Below are 20452 nucleotides of genomic sequence, written 5' to 3'. Positions count from 1 at the left end.
TACCATGTATTTTAAAATGTTTAGGGTGGCGATTTTCTGAAAATCGTTACCCTAAACATTCCTCCCAAAAAAGTAAGGCAAATGAATTTGATTAATCAAGTAGATGGGTTTGGCTCATTTAAACCCTAAAGCTAGACTTTACAACCCAAGTAACAATTTTGATTTTATCGAAGTTTTTTAGCGATTCAGAAACTCTAACCATAAAACCATTGATGCCGACTTGAAAATACTCTCGAGCTCCTTTATGCCTCCAAAAGACCATGATCTGGCTAGTTGGCCCAGCCTTATTATGATCTACAGGACTTTGTATGCAAACCGGCTTAGGATTTCGGGTTGTATCCATTGGCGTAAATAGGGGGTGGCCAGGGGGGGCCTGGCCCCCTCCAGAATAATCCATTTTGGAAAAAAAATCACGCAATTCAGGCGAAAAGTATCATTTTAGTATAAAAAATCTACATCGACATGGCCTTGGCCCCCCCTAGAGCCATGACCTAGTTACGCTTATGGTTGTATCATAGTTTTATCAACCTTCTAAATAAAACCATATTCTGACTTGTCAAATATTTGTTTTGATTATTTTTCACTATCAATGTTCGATCGTCAGTATAAATTATGCTTGGTTGTTTATCCAGCCATGATTTTTTTTGCGTTATTATAGAGGTTTAAAACCAGAGGAGTTCATTCGCCTCTTACACAGCCATGAATTGGAAAGACCAGCCGAGTGGAAGTTTTACTTTACTAGACAAATTGGAGTGGAATTTGCGAAAAAGTTACTCGTCCTCTCGGTGAAACTCGAACTCATGACTCCTACTCACTAGACAGGCGCGTTGCCAACTACACCACGTGAAGACCCGAAAATGTAGGGTAGTGGACGTATTTTGGTCATCCTTGGGAATTTTATTACATTTATCATATAACCTCTACAAAAACTTGGCAAATTACACAGCGTAAAAAAAATAACTTTTGGTCTGTCTCAAGAGCAAACTTATGTGTTTCTGACAGATTTTGGGCCGCTTAATCTGAATCTGGGCTCAGATTTGCTCCAACACGTCACAATTTTGAGCTATACCTCAATTTATAGGGCAGAATATGCCATTTTGGTCTTTTTTACCTGCCAGCAATCAAGCATGATTTTTTTTTCGAGCAACCAAAAGGTAAATTGGTCAATTAACATCTATATTAACGACTCATGCAAAATATTTCGTTTTAACAAATCAAATTTGATAGATTTAAGCATTTTATGTTAGTATGTAAACTTTCATGCAACTTTTGGAGGGTGACTTGTATGGAAAATATCGTACCTAACATAAATCGTCTAAAACTGCTGTTGCTCTTGAGACAGATCAAAAGTTAATTTTTGTTACGCTGTGTTATTTTTCTAAAAAAAAACGCCAAATTAGCCAAAACTTCAACTTCGCTTCAAAATTTAAGATGGTAATTAGAGTTCAGTTATACTTCCTCAAATTGACATGTTTTGAAAGGAAGTAACAAAATATCCGATAGTAAATTGAAACAAATTATAGGATGTATGTTAAAAATAGATCAATTTACTAAAAATTCATATAATAAATTAAATCGCTATAACTTTTTTTTTCTCATGAACAATTTTAGGTTAAGCTAAAATTAAGCTACAGTGACCGGCACAAAAAAAATAAGATCTACCACATAGTTGTAAGAGTTTCTAATGAAAACTGCATGCAAAAATGATTAAATATACTTTTCAATGAATGAATTACATCCATTTTTTATTGTTTTAGTTATCTGTGTTAAAAAAATGTTTGGTTTTAAATGAATAAAGTGATTTCTGATAAGATTGGGAAAATTGCTTGAAAATTGGGTATGACAGAAAAAAGATCCACTCAGCAATTAATTCTGAAACTTCAAATTTCCGCCAATTTTTCACACGTCTTGCTTCTTGGTGTTTGCTATTGTGATGTTTTTGACATATGACATTTATTTTGACATGAGTTTTATCAATTTTAGGGTGATATGGGGCGAGTTTATTTTTCATGGTTAGTATAATGGGTAAAGTATCACAAAAGATCAAATTATGGTCGTAGTGATAATATACCCGACAAAAAAAATAATACTAAACACAAGACTAAACAAATTGTTTAATTTTTATTTTATTTTGTTCAAATTATACCAATTTTTAATTTTGTACACCGCCACAATTTGAGGAATAAATTTTCAGTATAAAACGCCTCCAGAAGAAAATTTTTTCGGCTGCGCCGTTATTTTTCAGCTATGACTCAAATTTAATGTTCATGACATCATTGTTTACGAAATGACAGTGTCGCATAAAAAAACGTATCATTGATTGTCGAAAATCCCTCCCACAATAAATTTCTAGCTACGTCACTGTACCAAAAAAACTCGATTTCGTTCATTTAATTCATATTTTTTCTAAAAAGTTTCATCGGGCCACAGATGTTTTGACAATTCTTCAAGGGGGTCGCCACCTGAAAAAGGTTGGGAACCCCTGTTGTAAAGATTAATAAGGATTATTTGATAACTCAAAACACTCTCACGTGTGTATATCGCAATGATTACCTCCATCTGCTTGTGATACAGCATACTGGAGGTATATTCTCATAAGGTATAGTGTTATATTGTAGATTAAAGTTCTGCGAGTGTTCTTTTGCTGGCCACACTATGGTTTAACATTTTGAGTAACAGCAACACCAACACCAATATCTCCGACCCCTCTTACCCATAGTCGTGCATGGGGGTCATTATGACCCCTAAACGTGCATTACGTCAGAGAGGTGACCGTTAGCTAATGCACGAAGAAGGTTAAATTATCCACATCAAGGCTTACTGTCCATGTGTCAATTTGTGTGAATGTCATTGAACGTGGTCGCGCCTCTGGATTGTAGAGTTGTTTGCAGACAACTCGCGCCGATGATGTTCGGTCAAAAGGTTATCGAGGCTCACTTATGAGTCAAGAGTCAACAGAAAATAGCAACAGCTATTCTGTAGGTACACACGAGTGCTGAATACGCACAGTTATTATCATATGAAACACAAGTGAATGTTTTTGTTTACCAGACATTGAAATTATTGAGCAGCAGATAAGAGTTGCCTTGTGATAATTGTAATGCCAAGGATGAATTGAATATAGTGTATTTTTATACTCTGTGTTTAATTTGCAAAACGTTAAGGACAGACTTCTTAGAATCCCAAAATGGCCGCCACAATGACCAACTTTGGCACCTACTCACGATTTCATACGCACAAATCTCTTCGTAAACGAAACCAGCGTATCTGATCTTCTTATTTTAAGTTTATTACAAGTGAACAAAAACAGAATGATAAAATGCATTGTTGTTTAAAGCTCGCTTCTTGAGATTTGTGCGTCTGAAGTACTGATACACTGTTGAAGCGGGATTTCAAGACGTTTGTCCTTAATAACCTTATGGCACATGCAGAGAAATCCATCATAAAATTGACAATATTTGACTTCTTTTGATTTTTAGGTTTTTTATTTGTGTATTATAACGATCGTTAAAAAAAGGGCTTCTGATATTACGCTTTGTATTTTTTCGACAGCCAATGAAAATATTTTTATAATTTCTTTTCGTTTTCTGTGGTCTATACTATCAAAATATTTCGTTAATTTGCTTTTTCAGTATTTCTAGCTTTCAAAAGGGCGTATAGGGTCTGGGACCATTTGGACAGGAGCTCCTATTTTGGGCACTTGCTGCTATAGCACAGTCAGTTTTCAGCCAATTGACTTGAGTTTTGGAATATGATAAGATACGCACAGTATCTAGCCATGAACAAAATAACTTATCAATGGATCAATAAATTCAACTTTTCTAGTGCTCACCGCATGTGAACAAAGGCGCCACCGTATATGGCCATTAACATTGTGACAGCAGTGGAGTTATGTCAAACACACAAGCTACGGTGGCGCTACCTGTTCATTCCATAGCGGCCGTTTTAGTTATTTTAGTGATCCATTGGTTTGAAATTGACTGAGTTATAGCAGCAAGTGCCCAAAATAGGAGCTCCTGTCCAAATGGTCCCAGACCCTACTTATTAATTTAATGTAAATTTGAAATTAAATCGATCCGTACTTTAATTGTAAATCAATAGATTTTTTTTGTTTTTCATATATGGAACTGTCCATACACTACTTGGATAAATATGAAAGCGATACAATTGCTATTGTTATATTCAGCGCAAAAAAAAGTTGCTGATCAAAATATTTTATATTTGCGATATTTCAATATTTCAACGCCTTTCAGTGATTTTTTATAATTTAGTTCCGTATAGAAACCTTGTGTTTAATTTTTTTCTTACAGCTTTTTAGTAACCTTTTCAATGATGTATATGTAAACTAAAGGGTTTCTCATGAAAAAATGGTCTAAACATAAACCGAGCTTAAAGGTCTATTTTTCGTAAATTTTCAACTTCGACATGTCATATCTCAGAAACGCAAAGTGCTAGAGATTTGAAACTTTGGACTTTTCTCAATTGGGATGATTACTTTCAACAAAAAAATATAACAAAAAGATTTGGTGAGGGTCACTTTTTCGATTTTTGTCCGCCTGATATCTTATAGTGCGGGGGTTCCCGCATTCAACTTGTCGCTCTTTTTGTAGACGGAACACATGACACCTTCCATCCGCTCCTCCAGTAATACTTCCTCAAAATCTTGGTATTGAGCCAGTGTAGCGCTTCACCATCAGTGCATCTCCACCCTATTTTAGGAACTCACTTGGTTGTTGATCTGCTTCAGCGGCTTTGTTATTTTTCAACCGGCCAAATTCCACCTCAAGACTTCATCACACGTATGTCCAACAGGGCAGCCCAACAAACAACTGAATTGCTTTTCTAGATAATTAACTATTAGAAATTTACAGGTAACCATCTCAATCGACGTAGTGAAACAAAATCTTCATTGAATTGTGTTGTTTAATGAATAAAATATTGCTATTTTCTATATCCTTATCGAAAGAGCTCATTTTTCTGAGTATAAAGCGATTTTATTGCGATCCGATTCCTTTGTTTTGATGGTTAAATAAACAAAACAAATTTCATTTCTGTGGCTAGAATGACAGTTCATTCGTTAAAATGACAGTTCGTCCCGAACAAAAAAATTTCTCCATACAAACTTTAAATGCATTTTAAAAATAGTTCCCGACTACCAAAAAATATGAAATTTTTGATTTTGACTAATTTTTGGACGGAGAATCCGATTATGGAATAATCTAAATACCCCTAAAGAACCCAATTGAAAGAATAAGAGAAACATCCTTACAAGTAAATTTGATACTTACAAAAAAATGGTTTTATCACTGCTATGACTTTTATATATCTCCCTCGCGTCGTTCTGAAGCCATATCTGGACATTATTTCTACGGCTTAACTACCGACTGTTTTTCTTTGATCGTCTCTTTTGTTAAATCCACTCTACATGTAATATATAGTGAATATGCTGTATTTTGAGACAATTTAGTTTTATTTTCCAGTAAGGTTTTTATTTTTTGTAAACGAGCAACCTCACACATTCATATATATTTGAGAGACATGCGAGACATGCTCGAGCGCGAATGTTCAAAAAGTTAAGTTATAATGTCGTTGCTCTTACTTCTTTCGTCTAGAACTGCAACACTCAATCATCAGAATTTTGGTAATCAACCTACAAGCAATAACGAGTAACCTACGAGGAGATAACATAATATTCGTTATCATTGCTTTACTGTTCCAATACACATGTGTAGCCTATCTATCGCAACCAAAGTGGCAAATCCGGTAATAGGGTTTTCAGTTCGAACTCAAAGGTACTGGCGAATAATTCTGGTTGTTATGTTTCTTTACACATTCGCATCGGCGTGCGTAAAAGGATGCTAGCGGAGTAAGATATATTTTTTTTCATCTACCTGTGGGATTGAACGTTGACCACTCGTCAAACTCTATTATCAAGTGCCTTTTCTGTGGCTGATATTCTTATTACGTTCATCATCTATCTTTCGTTACACGCCTTCCTTGCTACTCACACGGACACGCTGGAAACCAGATCCCACCAAGAAAAGCGGACAACGGTTGGTGGGGGATGTGAAGTACGATGAAGCCCTGGTGGTGGCATCGTATGTCACCCCAGTACCGGGCGGCGTTGGCCCGATGACCGTGGCAATGCTGATGCAAAACACCGTTCAGTCTGCTCAGAGAGTCGCCAAGAGGCTAATCGACATGGAGTTCCGCTGGACGATCAAGACGCTCCCGTTGAAACCGCTGGATCAGGTGCCGAGGTAAGTGATGGGTATAGTGAAGGGTGCCTACTGGCTATCGAATGTATGAAATGTTCAGTTTGAAGTGATGAAGTGCGTGTATGAACTACATAGTTGCAATTTTACAAACTACAACGACTGTAGTAATTAGCCTTATCAAGGGATAATGAGGTTTATAATTTATCATTAATCCTCTAAAGACGACGGGTTATTTTCACCACCGTTAAGTGTTCTATGGGAGCAAGTTTCAGGAAACAGTTTGTCTTGAAGTGGCTGACGAAGTGTAACGTAATGACTACTGATAGTTTGAAACAGTTCAATCAGTTTGTTTAATTATTTGTCAGTTATTAGTGGATGACGTGTTGTTCTTGTTCTGACAATTTGTGGTAACAAAATTGTGATATTTAGCATGTGTAAGTTGTAAAGTACAACCTCTATACAATTTATCCGAACTTTTCTATCACACATTGGTGCTCGTAATCTTAATAACGGCCTGTCCATAAACTACGTAGACTCTTGGGAGGGAGGAGAGTCGAGGTGCAGGCCAAAGTCTACACTTCATACAAATTTTGAAAATGTTGTATGAACAATAGTCAAGGGAGGGGAAGGGGGGTTGTCTGAGCTGACCAAGAATGAGTCTACGTAGTTTGTGGACAGCGCTTAAAGTAAATAGTAAACAGCTTCGAAAGTTGTATGTTTTAAGTTCCCATTGAGCGACCCATAATAGGTAACAAATTGACCCATAATTGTTAAACAGTCAATTTTGACCCATTATAGTAGTTTTTATTATTTACCAACATTTTAGTAATTGTCGCCGCCTAAAGTGAATTTTACAAGCAGATTTTTATATAAAATAATAAAGGGGTAATATTCGTATGAAAAACGATTTATATCATGAAATGATTGCTTCTTGAGTGACCCCATAGTTGTGCAATGAGTGTATATAAAACAATATATGTCAGTACACAGGGTCAAATATTTGACCAAAAAAAACAACGCTCAAACATCTTGTTTGACACGATCGAATTTGTACTTTTCCACGTGATTTTCAACTCAAACTTAAAACTTCTGCAGTATCAAATTGATTTCAAACCAAAATATGTTTCTAGTGAATATTAACCATTGAAATTGTTTTTAAAAGTTGTCTGAGAATTGTGGTTATGGAATTTTTCTATACAAAAGACATGAAATGTATATTTAATTAATATAATCTCAATTTGAAAGTTTGTGCTCAAATTTACCAACTGAGTGAAAATAACAGTCATGCTATAATCACGCAAAAGTAAATTAAAAACTGCAAAATGTTGGTTCTATAGAGAACAATTGGTATTATGAACTTCTGTTATTTGAACAATCAATAACAGAATAAACATCATAAAACCATAAATACCTTAAAAACATCAAAAAATAGAATCTAGGTCACAAAAAAGTAAGTAACAAACACACTGATTAGCGATCAAACGAATGAGCTGGTTTGCGCTTGATAGAATTCAGAAAAATAATAAAGCTCTGCTATATTAGAAATATATGAGAAAAAAAAATCATATACATCGATATTATAATGAACACGCCTAATAATATGCCCATGACGAAATTATCTAAGTAATTTGGGCCTCAATACGTTACATTTTACTTGGTTAAGGCCACCACTACGTTTTGAATTGACAGATTTGTTTTAATTTCAAATTCTTTGATCCGTTTTAACTTACCCCGTTATATGGGGCAAGATGAAAGAGTTTTTGAGTAAAAATGTGACTAGCATATTTTCTCAAAAATAGAGGCTCTGTTAAAACTTGCAACATCGAGTTTGAAAACTTTCATGTCTGTAATGTTTGCTATTCGATGTTCGGAGGTATTCTAAAAAACATCTTACTCGGTTGAAAGTCACGATCCAAGAGACCGCTACATATGTTTTATTCATGCTGCGTATTTCGCATAGGAAGTGGTCGAAATGGAGAAACGTCGTGAAATTTGTATCGTGAAATTCCGTGACATTTCCCATCCTTGCCCTGAAACGCTCCTAAAACTCCATAAACATTTTTTGAACACCTCCGGAACGCCCATGAAACTCCCAGAAATCCCCTGGAGCACCCCTAGAACACCTTTGGAACACCTCATAAATCTCTTGAAAATTCCTGTAACATCTATGAAACGCCCTGGAAAACCCCAGAAACCCGCTCGAACTACCAGGAAGCTCCCTGAGACACTCCCCGGAACACTCCTGGAACCACCTGAAACACTATGGAACACATTGGAATGTCCCTGAAACCTCCTGAGACCCCACGAATTCCCTTGAAGTCTCTGAAACGCTCTACTTAACTCTTCTGAAATTTCCTGGACACTTCTTGAACACCTCTGAGATTTATTGAAAACTCTTGTAATTTATCTGAAACCCTCTATAACACCCAGGAAACTCTCTGAATCATTGTGAAAGCTCCCTGATACCATCTGGAATACTTCTGGAACGCTTTTAAAACCCATTGAAGCATCTGGAACGCTCCTAAAATCCCCTGAAACCCCACGGAACACCTCTGTAAACCCCATGAAACCGTTTGAGATCTCCTGAAACGCCTCTGAAAAGCCCGAAAACGACAACCCAACATAAAAACAAGACTTGAGACACACTCCAGAGCAATGATGAATAATAAACAAAAAGCATTCACCTTTTTACAATTGTCGACAAGATCCGAATGAACTGGATAGTTTGCCCCAAAGCCTTACGCAAATTTGGTTTGAGCAATCCGTTGAATTTCCCTGGAAAACCGTTCTCGTACATGATTTTCCATAGGGGAGACTGAGGAGACTTGTTCCCCCCATATTTGCTCGAAATCAAAAACATTTTTCTTCTAGCGTAATTTTTCCAAAACTACCCCTGGACAAACGACTATGTTTTGGCTACAAATGATTTCGATTGTACATTGCATTATTTTTTAACGGCTGATGGTTTGTTTTCAGTCCTTCAGAAATCTTTTAGGCGATTCCGAAAAATCTCAATAACTTTGTGAAAGTTGAACCAAATCGTGTCAAAATTTCACAGCACATAGTTTAAAAAAAGTACTTTTAAACTTATTTATCCAAATGAGGTTGTTGTTAACATATTTTAATTAATTCAGCTTAGTATACACAACAGTGACATGGGGAGACTTGATCCCTCGAGGATTACACACACATTATACATGTGAAAAATAAAATTCTATTCGGAAGCCTCTATTTACTAGGAATTCTAGTCTATTCAACGATAAAATGTGTCAGATAATTACAACTTTAGTACAAACCAAGAAAAGGGGGATCAAGTCTCCCCATATTGAAAATACGGCATATCCTTGAAAATTTAAGGAAATCTTACAATTTTAAACATTCCATATTCATCGAAAATACAAGAAAACTTGAAAAGAAAATGAATAGGAAGATTCTGGAATTATTTTCCCTTTAAATAAACCATGTGCTCAAAGGGGTATCAAGTGTCACCCATTTTTGAAAAATACATCATAAGACATGCCTCCATAAAAACACAGTTTTGAAAACTTTAACAATAATTTAAGGGCCTCCTGTTGTGTATTTACTTGCAATAGATGTTTACCTGCCATTTTGTACGGAAATCGGATCTAGTTTTGTGTTTTTTCTTAAAGTTTCAGGTAAATTAAGAAAAAGGGATCAAGTCTCCCCAGTCTCCCCTACTCTGTGCGGTCGCTGCCGATGCCGCCTTGAAGTCCCACCCGTAGCACTCGCATCGTTTTTGTTCGAGTTTGACGTTTGCCCACTACCGCCACCTAGTTACAAGTTGATAGTCGGCCAAACTCAAGTACCCATTAGACTGTTTGTCAATTGAGCAAATATTTGTCATTTTTAAACAAATATATTTGACAAATAATGTAATGGCCAAATATGTTTGACCAAATAAATAAGGGGAAATATTTGGTTGTTATTTGCAATGCATAGACAAATAATCGCAGTCCTTTTAGCATTGGGCGAATATGTTTCCATGACTATAATTTGAACCGAAAAATGTTCGAAGTGTTACGTCTGTTTGTCTGTAGTTTTAGGTTACAGCCGACGGAAGTTAATCCGGAATAGCACTTTGTTGGCGGCATTCAAAATGGTGCACGCTCTGCAGTTCTCACATTCCAAATGGTCGCCTTCTTATGAATGGGGCAGATTACTCCTTACTCCACCCTGTTCCAGGTGCTGTTCGGTTTCCCAGATCCTGACTTTCAACCGGCGCAGACAGGTGGTCAACTCTTCTGGGGTCATCTTGATGAGTTTAGCTGCGATACCATCCTTACAAGCTACTTTGTTGGTTTTGGGCTGGTGATTGACATCCTTAACTTCCCTCAGCGTGGAATTTGGATCATCTATGTATGTCCTCTGCTGTACTGACTCTGACGTAGTCGTATTTGTACATTATCTTGGTCTCCCAAGCCTACATTCTCCACGCCATTCGGTGCTCATCAAAGTAATGCTTCCACCTTCGATCACTCCACGTTCGTCTGCCAAGCGGCACCGAACTTTCGGCTCACGGCACGAAGCCGTTGTGGGATGCGTTGAGCTTCTGGTAGAACTTCCGTGTTTCTTGAGAAGCAGCTCCATTTCTTTGCTCTCCATTTCCTCCACGCAGCGCTTTTTCTCCGAAAAGACGCGGGTTCACGTTCTGTCAGATCCATTGCTGCAGCATTACCGCCCGCGCTGCGTTTTTATTTTCCAAAATCATTCGTTCCGTCGACTCCGTTCCATATGGTCGATGGTGCTCTCGACTGCGTTTGTGAAGGCTGCTTTTACTGTTCGTACTCCTATTCTCAATTTAGTTGAAAATCGGAGTTTTTGACTAGCGAAGTTGGATTTTTCTCCAAATCCGTGCGTCGGACCTAACTTCGGAAGTGGTGCGCTGTATAGTGGACCAGGTTTGCTATACAGCGCACCACTTCCGAAGTTAGGTCCGACGCAAGGATTTGGAGAAAAATCCAACTTCGCTAGTCGAAAATTCCGGGTTTCAACTGCACGTACAATACAATCCTCTAGAAGGGCCACATCGAGCTCGCCCACGTCTGGCAACGCTGCCTCAAAATTCTGCGCCTATTCTGAGGCGACATTCGATTGCTTCAGTCGCTCTAGTCTAGGTTGTACCGTAGCGGTCACCGGTACCGTAAATACCATACTTTCTGCTCCTGATTTTCGGGTGTGTGGCTCGTGTGTTGCTGGTGATTTCCAGGTGTAACGATAAGGAAGGCTGTGTTGGAAAAGGTGCTACGTATGGCGATTTTTTTTACAGGCGGGGAAATCGATGAGTCGTAGGTCGTTTTCGTTCGTCAGCTGGTGGGCTGGTGGGTTCCTCATCCTGGCCTACCTGAACGTTCAGATCTCCTATGATGACCTTGACGTTGTGGCTCTAAAGCATTGTCCAGTTAGAATCCGGACGCAGATAATCACTTATATCGCAGAGGTGGAATAACAAACAGAAAAGGTGAAGCCCTCAAAACAAAGATAATTTACTGTAGTTTCATGGAAAAATATCATTAAAATAATTTCATTTAATTTTTAATACATTTTCTCATTTTCTCCGTGATTTCTTCCTTAAAAATCTGCACAATGGTAGTAAATTTTAACAACAACCCCTTCGGCGGATTTGTTTAACAATCAGGTCATCTCTGTAGTGTCCTGAGACCCTCTACCAATCTGATTAGGATTCCAAAGAAACTTTGCCAAATATTTCTCTTCTTGCGAAATTAAGGGCTATTCAGTGAATTCCAAAGAAGCGAAATTTGAGTGTTTTTTCGTTAATAAACACTATCCAACAGTGATGACACCACTACACATCTCAGACTGTCGTGATAGCTCACCAAATTGGCTCAAACCTCTACAGATCCCTTGTGTGCATTTTTGAAAAGCAGCACGCGATTCTTGAGGTTATCATCTTTGTACACATTTGGTGTCAAAATCGTGATGTGAGAAAACGATGTCCAGAGTTCGAACTTCCTGGCAAATCTTGAAATTCCAAGCAGATTTATCCATGAATATAAACTTCAATCTTCCTTGGGCACTTCCTCATGGCATGGTTAACAACATCTGTGCACATCACACATAATGGTTATGGAGATATTAACATTTTTCGCAACTGTCGTACCTGACCACGCTTAATTTTCAGCGTGTTTGTGCAAGATTTTTTTCCTTCACTTGTCTTCAATCTGAAATAACTTTTCACTCGTAGCAAGAAAATCGATGAAATTTTCACCATCAATAGAGGACTTGTTTATGATCAGACTGCTGTAAAAAAAATATGATTATGATCATTGAGAGCGTCACAATAAATTTTCCTTTGCGTCCGGATTCTAACTGGACAATGCTTTAGCAGCGATCGTACTAGCATAGAATGCATCCTTGTCATCATCAGTACTTCCGGAGCGTGGGCTGTGCACGTTGATTAAACTGAAGTTGAAGAATCGGCCTTTGATACTCATCATGCAAATTCTTTCGTCGATCGGCTACCAACCGATCACGCGCCTTTGCATATCGCCCATCACGTTGAAAGCTGTTCCCAGCTCGCGTGTGATGCCGCCACTCTAGTAGACGTTATGATTAGCTCTAGAGTCTAGCCCAGTGGTCACCAAACTGCGGCCCGCGGGCCGCATGCGGCCCTCGACCAGGTTTTGAAATGTATTAGAAAGTGGCCATCTCATAGATATTTTAACACTTTCATGAGAATGAATTAATCACTGAAATTTTACACTGTTGAAAATGCTTTGACATCCATGTGCACAGCAGAACATGTGCCCCACATGGCTTGGTTAGCCAAAGTAAAATCAAGAAATTGACATTTACTGAAATTTTGCCAATATTATGAAGAGTTTTTCAAAAGAAATAAGATTTTTGAAAGTTTTAGAAACTGTAAAAAACAACTTTGTACCGCGAATATTCGAAATTGTTGTTAAGAATGGTGTGTTTCGCTAAAATATTGAGTTTAGGCTAAATTTAATAGGTTCTCTACCATGGATCTTGGACTTGTGACAGAACTCGTTATTAGTAATTTGTTTATTTTAACGAAAATAAAATTAAAGTAATTTCCATTTAATTTTTATCGATGAAAAATCCCTGTATTCGATGTATTTTAGAAGTGTTGAACTACCAGGAAACTATTTAAAAACATATTACAGAATTTTTGCCTACATATTTTTTAAAAGGAAGTGTTTCGGAATTTCGCTAAATACTTCAGTACTTTTGGGAATTCCTCTTAAAATATCTATGCTATATATGCTACAAATACTTGCACACATTGCTCTCAAATTCATGTCTGCAGGTTTTTCTTCATTGGCTTCCTAAAATATTACTCAAGAATAACTGAAAAAAAAACAAATCATTCTGAAATTTCTCTACATCCACGAGAAGGCCCAAAAAAACACAGTTCCAGCTTTTTTTTAAATAAAAGGTACGATATACTTTTCAAGAAATCTGCAGAAAGAAACACCATTCGGAAATTTGTCAAAACTGGATCCAGTGGTTTTACAAGAAATTTGTCTGTGTTCGTAGCTAGGACTTCCACAATTCTGCACTTATAATCTGCGCTATAAGTGCACTGTAAGTTTATCCACAATATTCCCAAAAAAGTCCATATTATTCTAGCCAGCGTCGCTATTGCTTATTTTTTGTATGAATTTTAAGTAACTAGAGTACGTGTACCAATTATGGCACTACCTAAGGAAAGCTATTTATACAAAAATAACGAGAAGACCAACGAATGTCATCAATAAGCTAAAAGACAGCTTAGTTTCCATACTTTACAGGAAAAATATAGAAACGGAGCCAAAATTACTTTTAGTATTTATTACAGCGTGTGCCAATGATAGGAACACTGTACCAGTTATGGTTACATTTTTTAACTTCGGTTCCTTTTCGCACTATTTGCCTGCATTCCTTATGGGGTTAGCCATAATTGGTACACTATGGCGAAAGAGGGTGCAAGGAAGCCGAAATTTTAAGGAAAATGATTTAGTTCTATCATGATTTGAGGAAAATGTGGAGTTTAAATGAGAGCGACTATCTTTTGTGCACGTGATCTGTTGTTTGTTCATAATTTTTTTCTTGTTGATTTACATCGTTAAAGGGTGAACATTACCTATGGCGAATCATTGGTACTATAGCCATAATTTATACACTTACCCTAGTCTAAAATAATTTGCATAACATTTTTATTACCGTAAAATGGGGTAACTTTGATAGTTTTTCAGCGAATTTTCTTAATATTTTTCCATGTATGTAATAATATTTCTCCATGTTTTATATTTTTAAAACAAGTACTGGCGTGTTAGTTATCAATTGCAATTGAAAGATTCGATCATTTAAAATATTTTGGGTGACTTTTAGTTTTCCATATAAGCGAGAATCAGATTTTCATTTTGGGGTAACTTTGATAATGCCCTGAAAAACACATCAAATCTCAAAAAATAATCACAGATTGAAATCTTAGGAGCATGAACATGATGAGAGAAGCCTTGTGGAGTATATCAGATAGAGTATTTATTATCAAAACATTGATTTTTATTTAATCCTACGTATAAAAATGTGTTTGTAAAGTATTGAGTGACAAACACAGTGAATTTAGTCATAAAAAATCATTATCTTTGTAAAAATATATGTTTATCGGTACACCAACATATGATTACATGCTATTCATGGTGAGTTCTCTTAGTTTTTGGATTGTGTTTTAATGTTTTATTAACAAATTTTGAAGAACACTGATTTATCTACATGATATTACAAGGGCATTGCATACTTTTAGGCGTTTATCATTGTATGGAGATTTATGTCACAATTTACAAAACTGCTTCAATTTCGTAAAAACACTCTTCGTTAAGAGATTCAAGGCCAGATTTGGAAGCTACTATGATGATTCTAACGAGAATAAGAGTCCATTTATGGCAAAAATAGTTGAAACGAAGTCGTATAGCAGATTGTTTGAAAAGGTTGACAAATGACAAAAAATTTAACAATTTTTATTTTGTGTCCAAAAAGTTTTAAATACAACTAGGTTTTAATAAAATACGTCTAAGATGAACTTTCATATGTATAGAATTGATCTACGTTTGCCTTTTTCTTAACTGGTTGAAGACATCATAGTTATAAGATAAACTATACACTATCAAAGCTACCCGCATTATCAAAGATACCCCGTTTTACGGTACCAAGAACTACAAAACTTAAATATTATGGCCTTAAAACCCTTATTTTTAATTCCCTACGATTTTCAGGATTTTACCAAGTGAAATAAAATCTCTGATAACTCCAGGTTGTTTAGTTCTTTGCTCTTGTTCAATATTTTCAAAAAATCAAACTAATGATTTTTTTTTCAATCTTGAAAAATGTTGAAACTCTTGAATGCCTTGCGGCCCGCAGTCTCTTTTCAAAATTCAATTTTGGTCTAGCCGTTCGCACCATGGATACTGTCCAACACACCCCCTGCAGCGCTACGATGCCCGCGGTCCTTCAGTTGATCGGTGAGAATGCGAGTGCTCCCAATGAAGTTGAGAGATCAGCAGTTCCACGGACCGAGTTTCCAATAGCAAGTCCTTTTGTAAGCTGGGATCGTTGCCGGTCATTTGGTATACATTTGACTGAGTTATAGCGGAAAGTAACCAAAATAGTTCCCTCTTTCTGAAAGGCTCCACACCTTATGTTCAAAAAGAAACATCATAGAATTAACCTTTTTGTTTACGAGCAGCTGCATATAACTCGTTTTGGAGACTATTTTGCCGATAATTTAGTTTTTTATGCCGTTTCCACGAAGAGCTCTCGAACTTGTGCTACTGATGTTCCTCTTGGAAGCCACCAATGCGTGTTTTTGTTGCAATTGACTCTTGCATATGACCATTCCATATCCCTAGGGTTGAGGTAAAATGTTTGATGTCGATTTTAATTGTTGTCCCTGTAGTAGCAGACTGGAAGCTTTAAACTGTTAATTAAGGGCAGACTTATTAGAAGCACAAAATGGCCGCCACAATGGCCGACTTTTGCATCTACTCACGAATTTAAGCGCACAAATCTCACGAATTACAAAACCGGTGCCACTGATCTTCTTATTTTAAGCTTATAACAAGTGAGAAAGAACAAAATAAAAATTACACTGTTGTTCGAAGCTTGCTTCTTGAGACTTGTGCATTTGAAGTTCTGGCGCATTGTTGAACAGGGATTTCTAGACGTGTGTACTTAATGGTCAGGAATTCAAACCTTTCTCTGCTAAAATACTACTATCAGGGCATTCCACCATCTCGTAGTAAAATCAAAACTAAGTAATATTTAATTTTGGAAGTATTCTCATGTCAAGTAATAACATATGTGATAATATTTTTGGATATTGAACATTATTATACAGAATTTCAAACTAACGAAATAATTATGCTTTATTTTTCAGTGACATCGAAATCGCTCGTTCGCAAACACCGAAGGATATATCGCTGTTGGCATCGGAAATTGGATTAATTCCGTCGGAGGTTTCTTTGTATGGCGATAAAAAGGCCAAAGTTTCTCTGAAGGTGCTGGATCGCTTGAAGAACGAAGAGAATGGAAAATACGTTGTAGTTGCTGGGTAAGTGATGCATTTTGAAAATTTCAAATATCAATTCTCGAACTCAGCCATTTTGTATCCACAGTATTACGCCAACCCCATTGGGTGAAGGTAAAAGCACCACCCTGGTTGGATTGGTTCAAGCTCTCACTGCCCACAAGCAATGCAATTCCGTTGCTTGCCTTCGGCAACCTTCGCAGGGGCCAACGTTTGGCATCAAGGGAGGAGCAGCTGGTGGTGGCTATTCCCAGGTGATTCCAATGGAGGATTTCAATCTGCACTTGACCGGAGATATCCACGCCGTTACGGCTGCCAATAATCTACTGGCAGCCCAGTTGGACGCGAGGATCTTCCATGAAGCGACGCAAACCGATCAGGCTTTGTATGAAAGACTGGTTCCGGCGATTAAAGGATCGAGAAAGTTCTCCCCCATTCAGTTGCGTAGGCTGAAGCGGTTGGGGATCGAGAAGACTGATCCGTACGCTTTGACTCCGGAGGAAATTCGACGATTTTCGCGACTGAACATCGACCCGCATAATGTAGTGTGGACGCGAGGTGAGTTCTCATAGAACATGGAAGTTATATGTATTAAATCATATTTCGACCAAAAATGTCTCGAGTGAGGTGTATTTATTTTATGGAGCTTAGTTATAGAGAATAACCGTACCTGCCACATGACAGGACAGGCAAGCCCCAGCTAATAACTGTGGAAATGCTCATATAGAACAATCTATTTAGAATTGTCGGAGAGTCCATTTTACAACACTAACACTGATTTGTAAATTTCAGTCTTGGACGTCAACGATCGCTATCTGCGTAAAATCACCATCGGGCTGTCCCCGACGGAGAAAAACATGATTCGGGACACCAGCTTTTCGATTTCCGTGTCAAGCGAGATCATGGCGATTCTTGCCCTGGCCACCAGCCTGGAAGACATGAAGCAACGCCTGGCCAAGATGGTGGTCGCTTTCGATCGTGCTGGAACTCCTGTTACGGCGGATGATCTGGGTGTGACCGGTGCCATGCTGGTACTGCTCAAGGACGCCATTGAGCCTACCTTGATGCAGACATTGGAAGGCACGCCAGTAATGGTTCATGCTGGGCCCTTTGCAAACATCGCCCACGGTTGTTCGTCAATTGTCGCGGATGATATCGCGCTGAAGTTGGTAGGAAAGACGGGCTTCGTGGTAACCGAAGCTGGATTTGGATCGGACATTGGCATGGAAAAGTTCTTCAATATTAAGTGTCGTGCTTCTGGCAAGGTACCCAATGCCGTTGTTTTGGTGATGACGGTTCGAGCCCTTAAAATGCACGGCGGTGGCCCTCCAGTCATTTCCGGAGCGCCCCTCCGTAAGGAATACACGATGGAAAATTTGGAGTTGGTAGAAAAGGGTTTGCCAAACCTGCTGAAGCACATTGAGAACGGGTTGAAGTACGGAGTTCCAGTTGTGGTTGCTATTAATGCTCACTCTAGCGACACGAAGGCTGAGCATGATCTGGTCAAGAAGGCCTGCAAACAAGCCGGAGCCTTAGCCGCTGTCGTATCCAACCATTGGGCATTGGGCGGCGCAGGAGCGGCTGACTTGGCCCAAGCAGTCATCGATGCTTGTAAAACTAAATCTGACTTCAAACTGTTGTACGAGCTGGACTTGACGATCGAGGAAAAAATCCTCAAAATTGCCAAAGAAATGTACGGAGCTGGAACAATTGAGCTAACGCCAAAGGTTAAGGACGCTATCAGGCTGTATACTGAGAAGGTAACTTATACTTCAGCTATTTACTAAGTCGCTTTTAAATCATCTCTACTACCACGTTTTACAGGGATTTGGCAATCTGCCAATTTGCATGGCGAAGACGGCCATGTCTCTGACCGGTGATCCCAGTGCCAAAAACGCCCCAAAGGATTTCAAGTTGGTCATCAACGATATTTGCCTGTCGGCCGGTGCTGGTTTCATCGTTCCGATGTGTGGAGAGATCACCAAAATGCCTGGTCTTCCCACTAGACCTTCGATCTTCGATATCGACTTGAACACCGAAACGGGCGAAATTGAAGGTCTCTTCTAAACTATTTCGTGTGCTTCATGTAATGACTAAGAAACGATGATATCATCCGCTATAACATCAATACCAAAAGCGGGGCGGGGCTTTTAATTTCAATCTCTCTGTTTTCTCCTGATAGTTTTTTCATCATAAACATTATACATAAGTATCACAAAGGACACACTTTTGAGCTTAATAGACAAAACATGTAGGTTGCTTGTAAGTTTGTCTAATAAAACTGCTTACCTTTTTACGGAACTAAGTCGTAAATTTAAGCTTGACTAACAAATAAATAACAGATCTATGATTTATTATTGATCCGAACAATTCCCTGAAGATAGTTTGAGTCAGGTAAAACTTTGTTTTAGCATTCCTTTGTTGAGGAGAAGCGGGCTCTGAGCGAGCAGAAAAAAAAAACAGTAAAGCAGCTACCGAACTTTTCAAACTAAAAAATGGACAGCTGGAAAAAATGGTGTTATGTTGTTTGTATCCATAGGGTTTATCCAGTCATTTGACAGCTCTTGTTTCGTCAACACGTGTTTCGATAAACACTAGAATCATCTGCTGTTCTTTTCTAATTTCTCACGGACTTGGTCCGTTTCGTGATTATCGAAGTTTATTTTTCCGCCAACGGAACACACTCACGCCGCGAAATGGCTTCAACAGTCGACCGCACGTTCGTCAACAGCTTCCGATTGGTACCAAGCAAGCTCAAGTACATCGACATCTCGAATTTCATCGTCCAAAAATTGAACTTCGAACTGCACCAAATCAAGCATCTCCAAGTTACCAACGGCCGTGTTTACGTAGGAACCGAATCACCAGAAGTTGCACAAAGTATGGTCCAAGAACACAACATGAAGCATCAAGTGGAATTCGACGGTAAGCTGTACACAATTCCGATCTCTATGGAAGATGGCACGATTGAGGTTAAGATACACGACCTCCGACCCAAAATAAACAATCAACAACTCGTGAATCGGATGAAGGAATACGGAGTAGTCACGGCGATTCGTGAAGAAACCTGGAAAGATTTCTTCCCCGGGGTCCCAAACGGTGTCCGGATACTCCGGATGAAGCTTTTAAAACCTATCCCATCGTACATAACGGTAGAAGCTGAGATGACCCTGGTTACTTACAGGGGCCAGTCTGCTACATGTAAACACTGCCACCGTAACGTACACTTTTCCCAAACCTGCTCGGAATACGCAAAATCGCTCAAACCGCCATCGGTAAACGACCGCCTGACTATGGCTGACGTTGTGAAAAACGTAAACACTAATCACAGTCAACCGGACGACGGCTTTATCGAGGTGAGACGATCCAAACGCAAGCTAACGGAAGCGGAAAAAGTGAAACAAACGCATACACGGTCCAGATCGAACGTTTCGCTTGCGGCAAGTATTTCATCGATTGATGAAACGGCTCTCTTGACGCAGTCTGACTACCAGCTACCAGTTGATTATCTCGCAGATCCAGTCGTGTCCCTACCGGCTATGGAAACGGCAGACGATCTCCCTCCACCACCCGTGATGCACCAAAGCCAGCAGCGAACCACACAAACAAGCGGCGGAAAATCGGTATCGCCACAGCGCATTGCCAGCCAAAACATCGGAAGAATGAC

At 38.5% G+C, this 20452-nt stretch overlaps 1 protein-coding gene across 1 annotated transcript in view; it reads left to right on the top strand.

Moving 5' to 3' along the window:
* Positions 1-19086, top strand: part of LOC109411581 (C-1-tetrahydrofolate synthase, cytoplasmic) — a 51460-nt gene extending 32374 nt beyond the window's left edge. The window contains exons 7-11 of the mRNA XM_029856689.2: positions 6029-6260; positions 16636-16809; positions 16874-17343; positions 17578-18545; positions 18610-19086. Coding sequence (XP_029712549.2) covers positions 6029-6260; positions 16636-16809; positions 16874-17343; positions 17578-18545; positions 18610-18852 — 2087 coding nt within the window. The 3' untranslated portion in view covers positions 18853-19086. The remainder of the gene's footprint in view (positions 1-6028; positions 6261-16635; positions 16810-16873; positions 17344-17577; positions 18546-18609) is intronic.
* Positions 19087-20452: the final 1366 nt, after the last annotated feature.

The sequence above is a fragment of the Aedes albopictus genome, chromosome 1, assembly GCF_035046485.1.
Source record: "Aedes albopictus strain Foshan chromosome 1, AalbF5, whole genome shotgun sequence".
NCBI classification, from domain to species: domain Eukaryota; kingdom Metazoa; phylum Arthropoda; class Insecta; order Diptera; family Culicidae; genus Aedes; species Aedes albopictus.
This window is presented reverse-complemented; position numbering and strand designations above follow the sequence as displayed.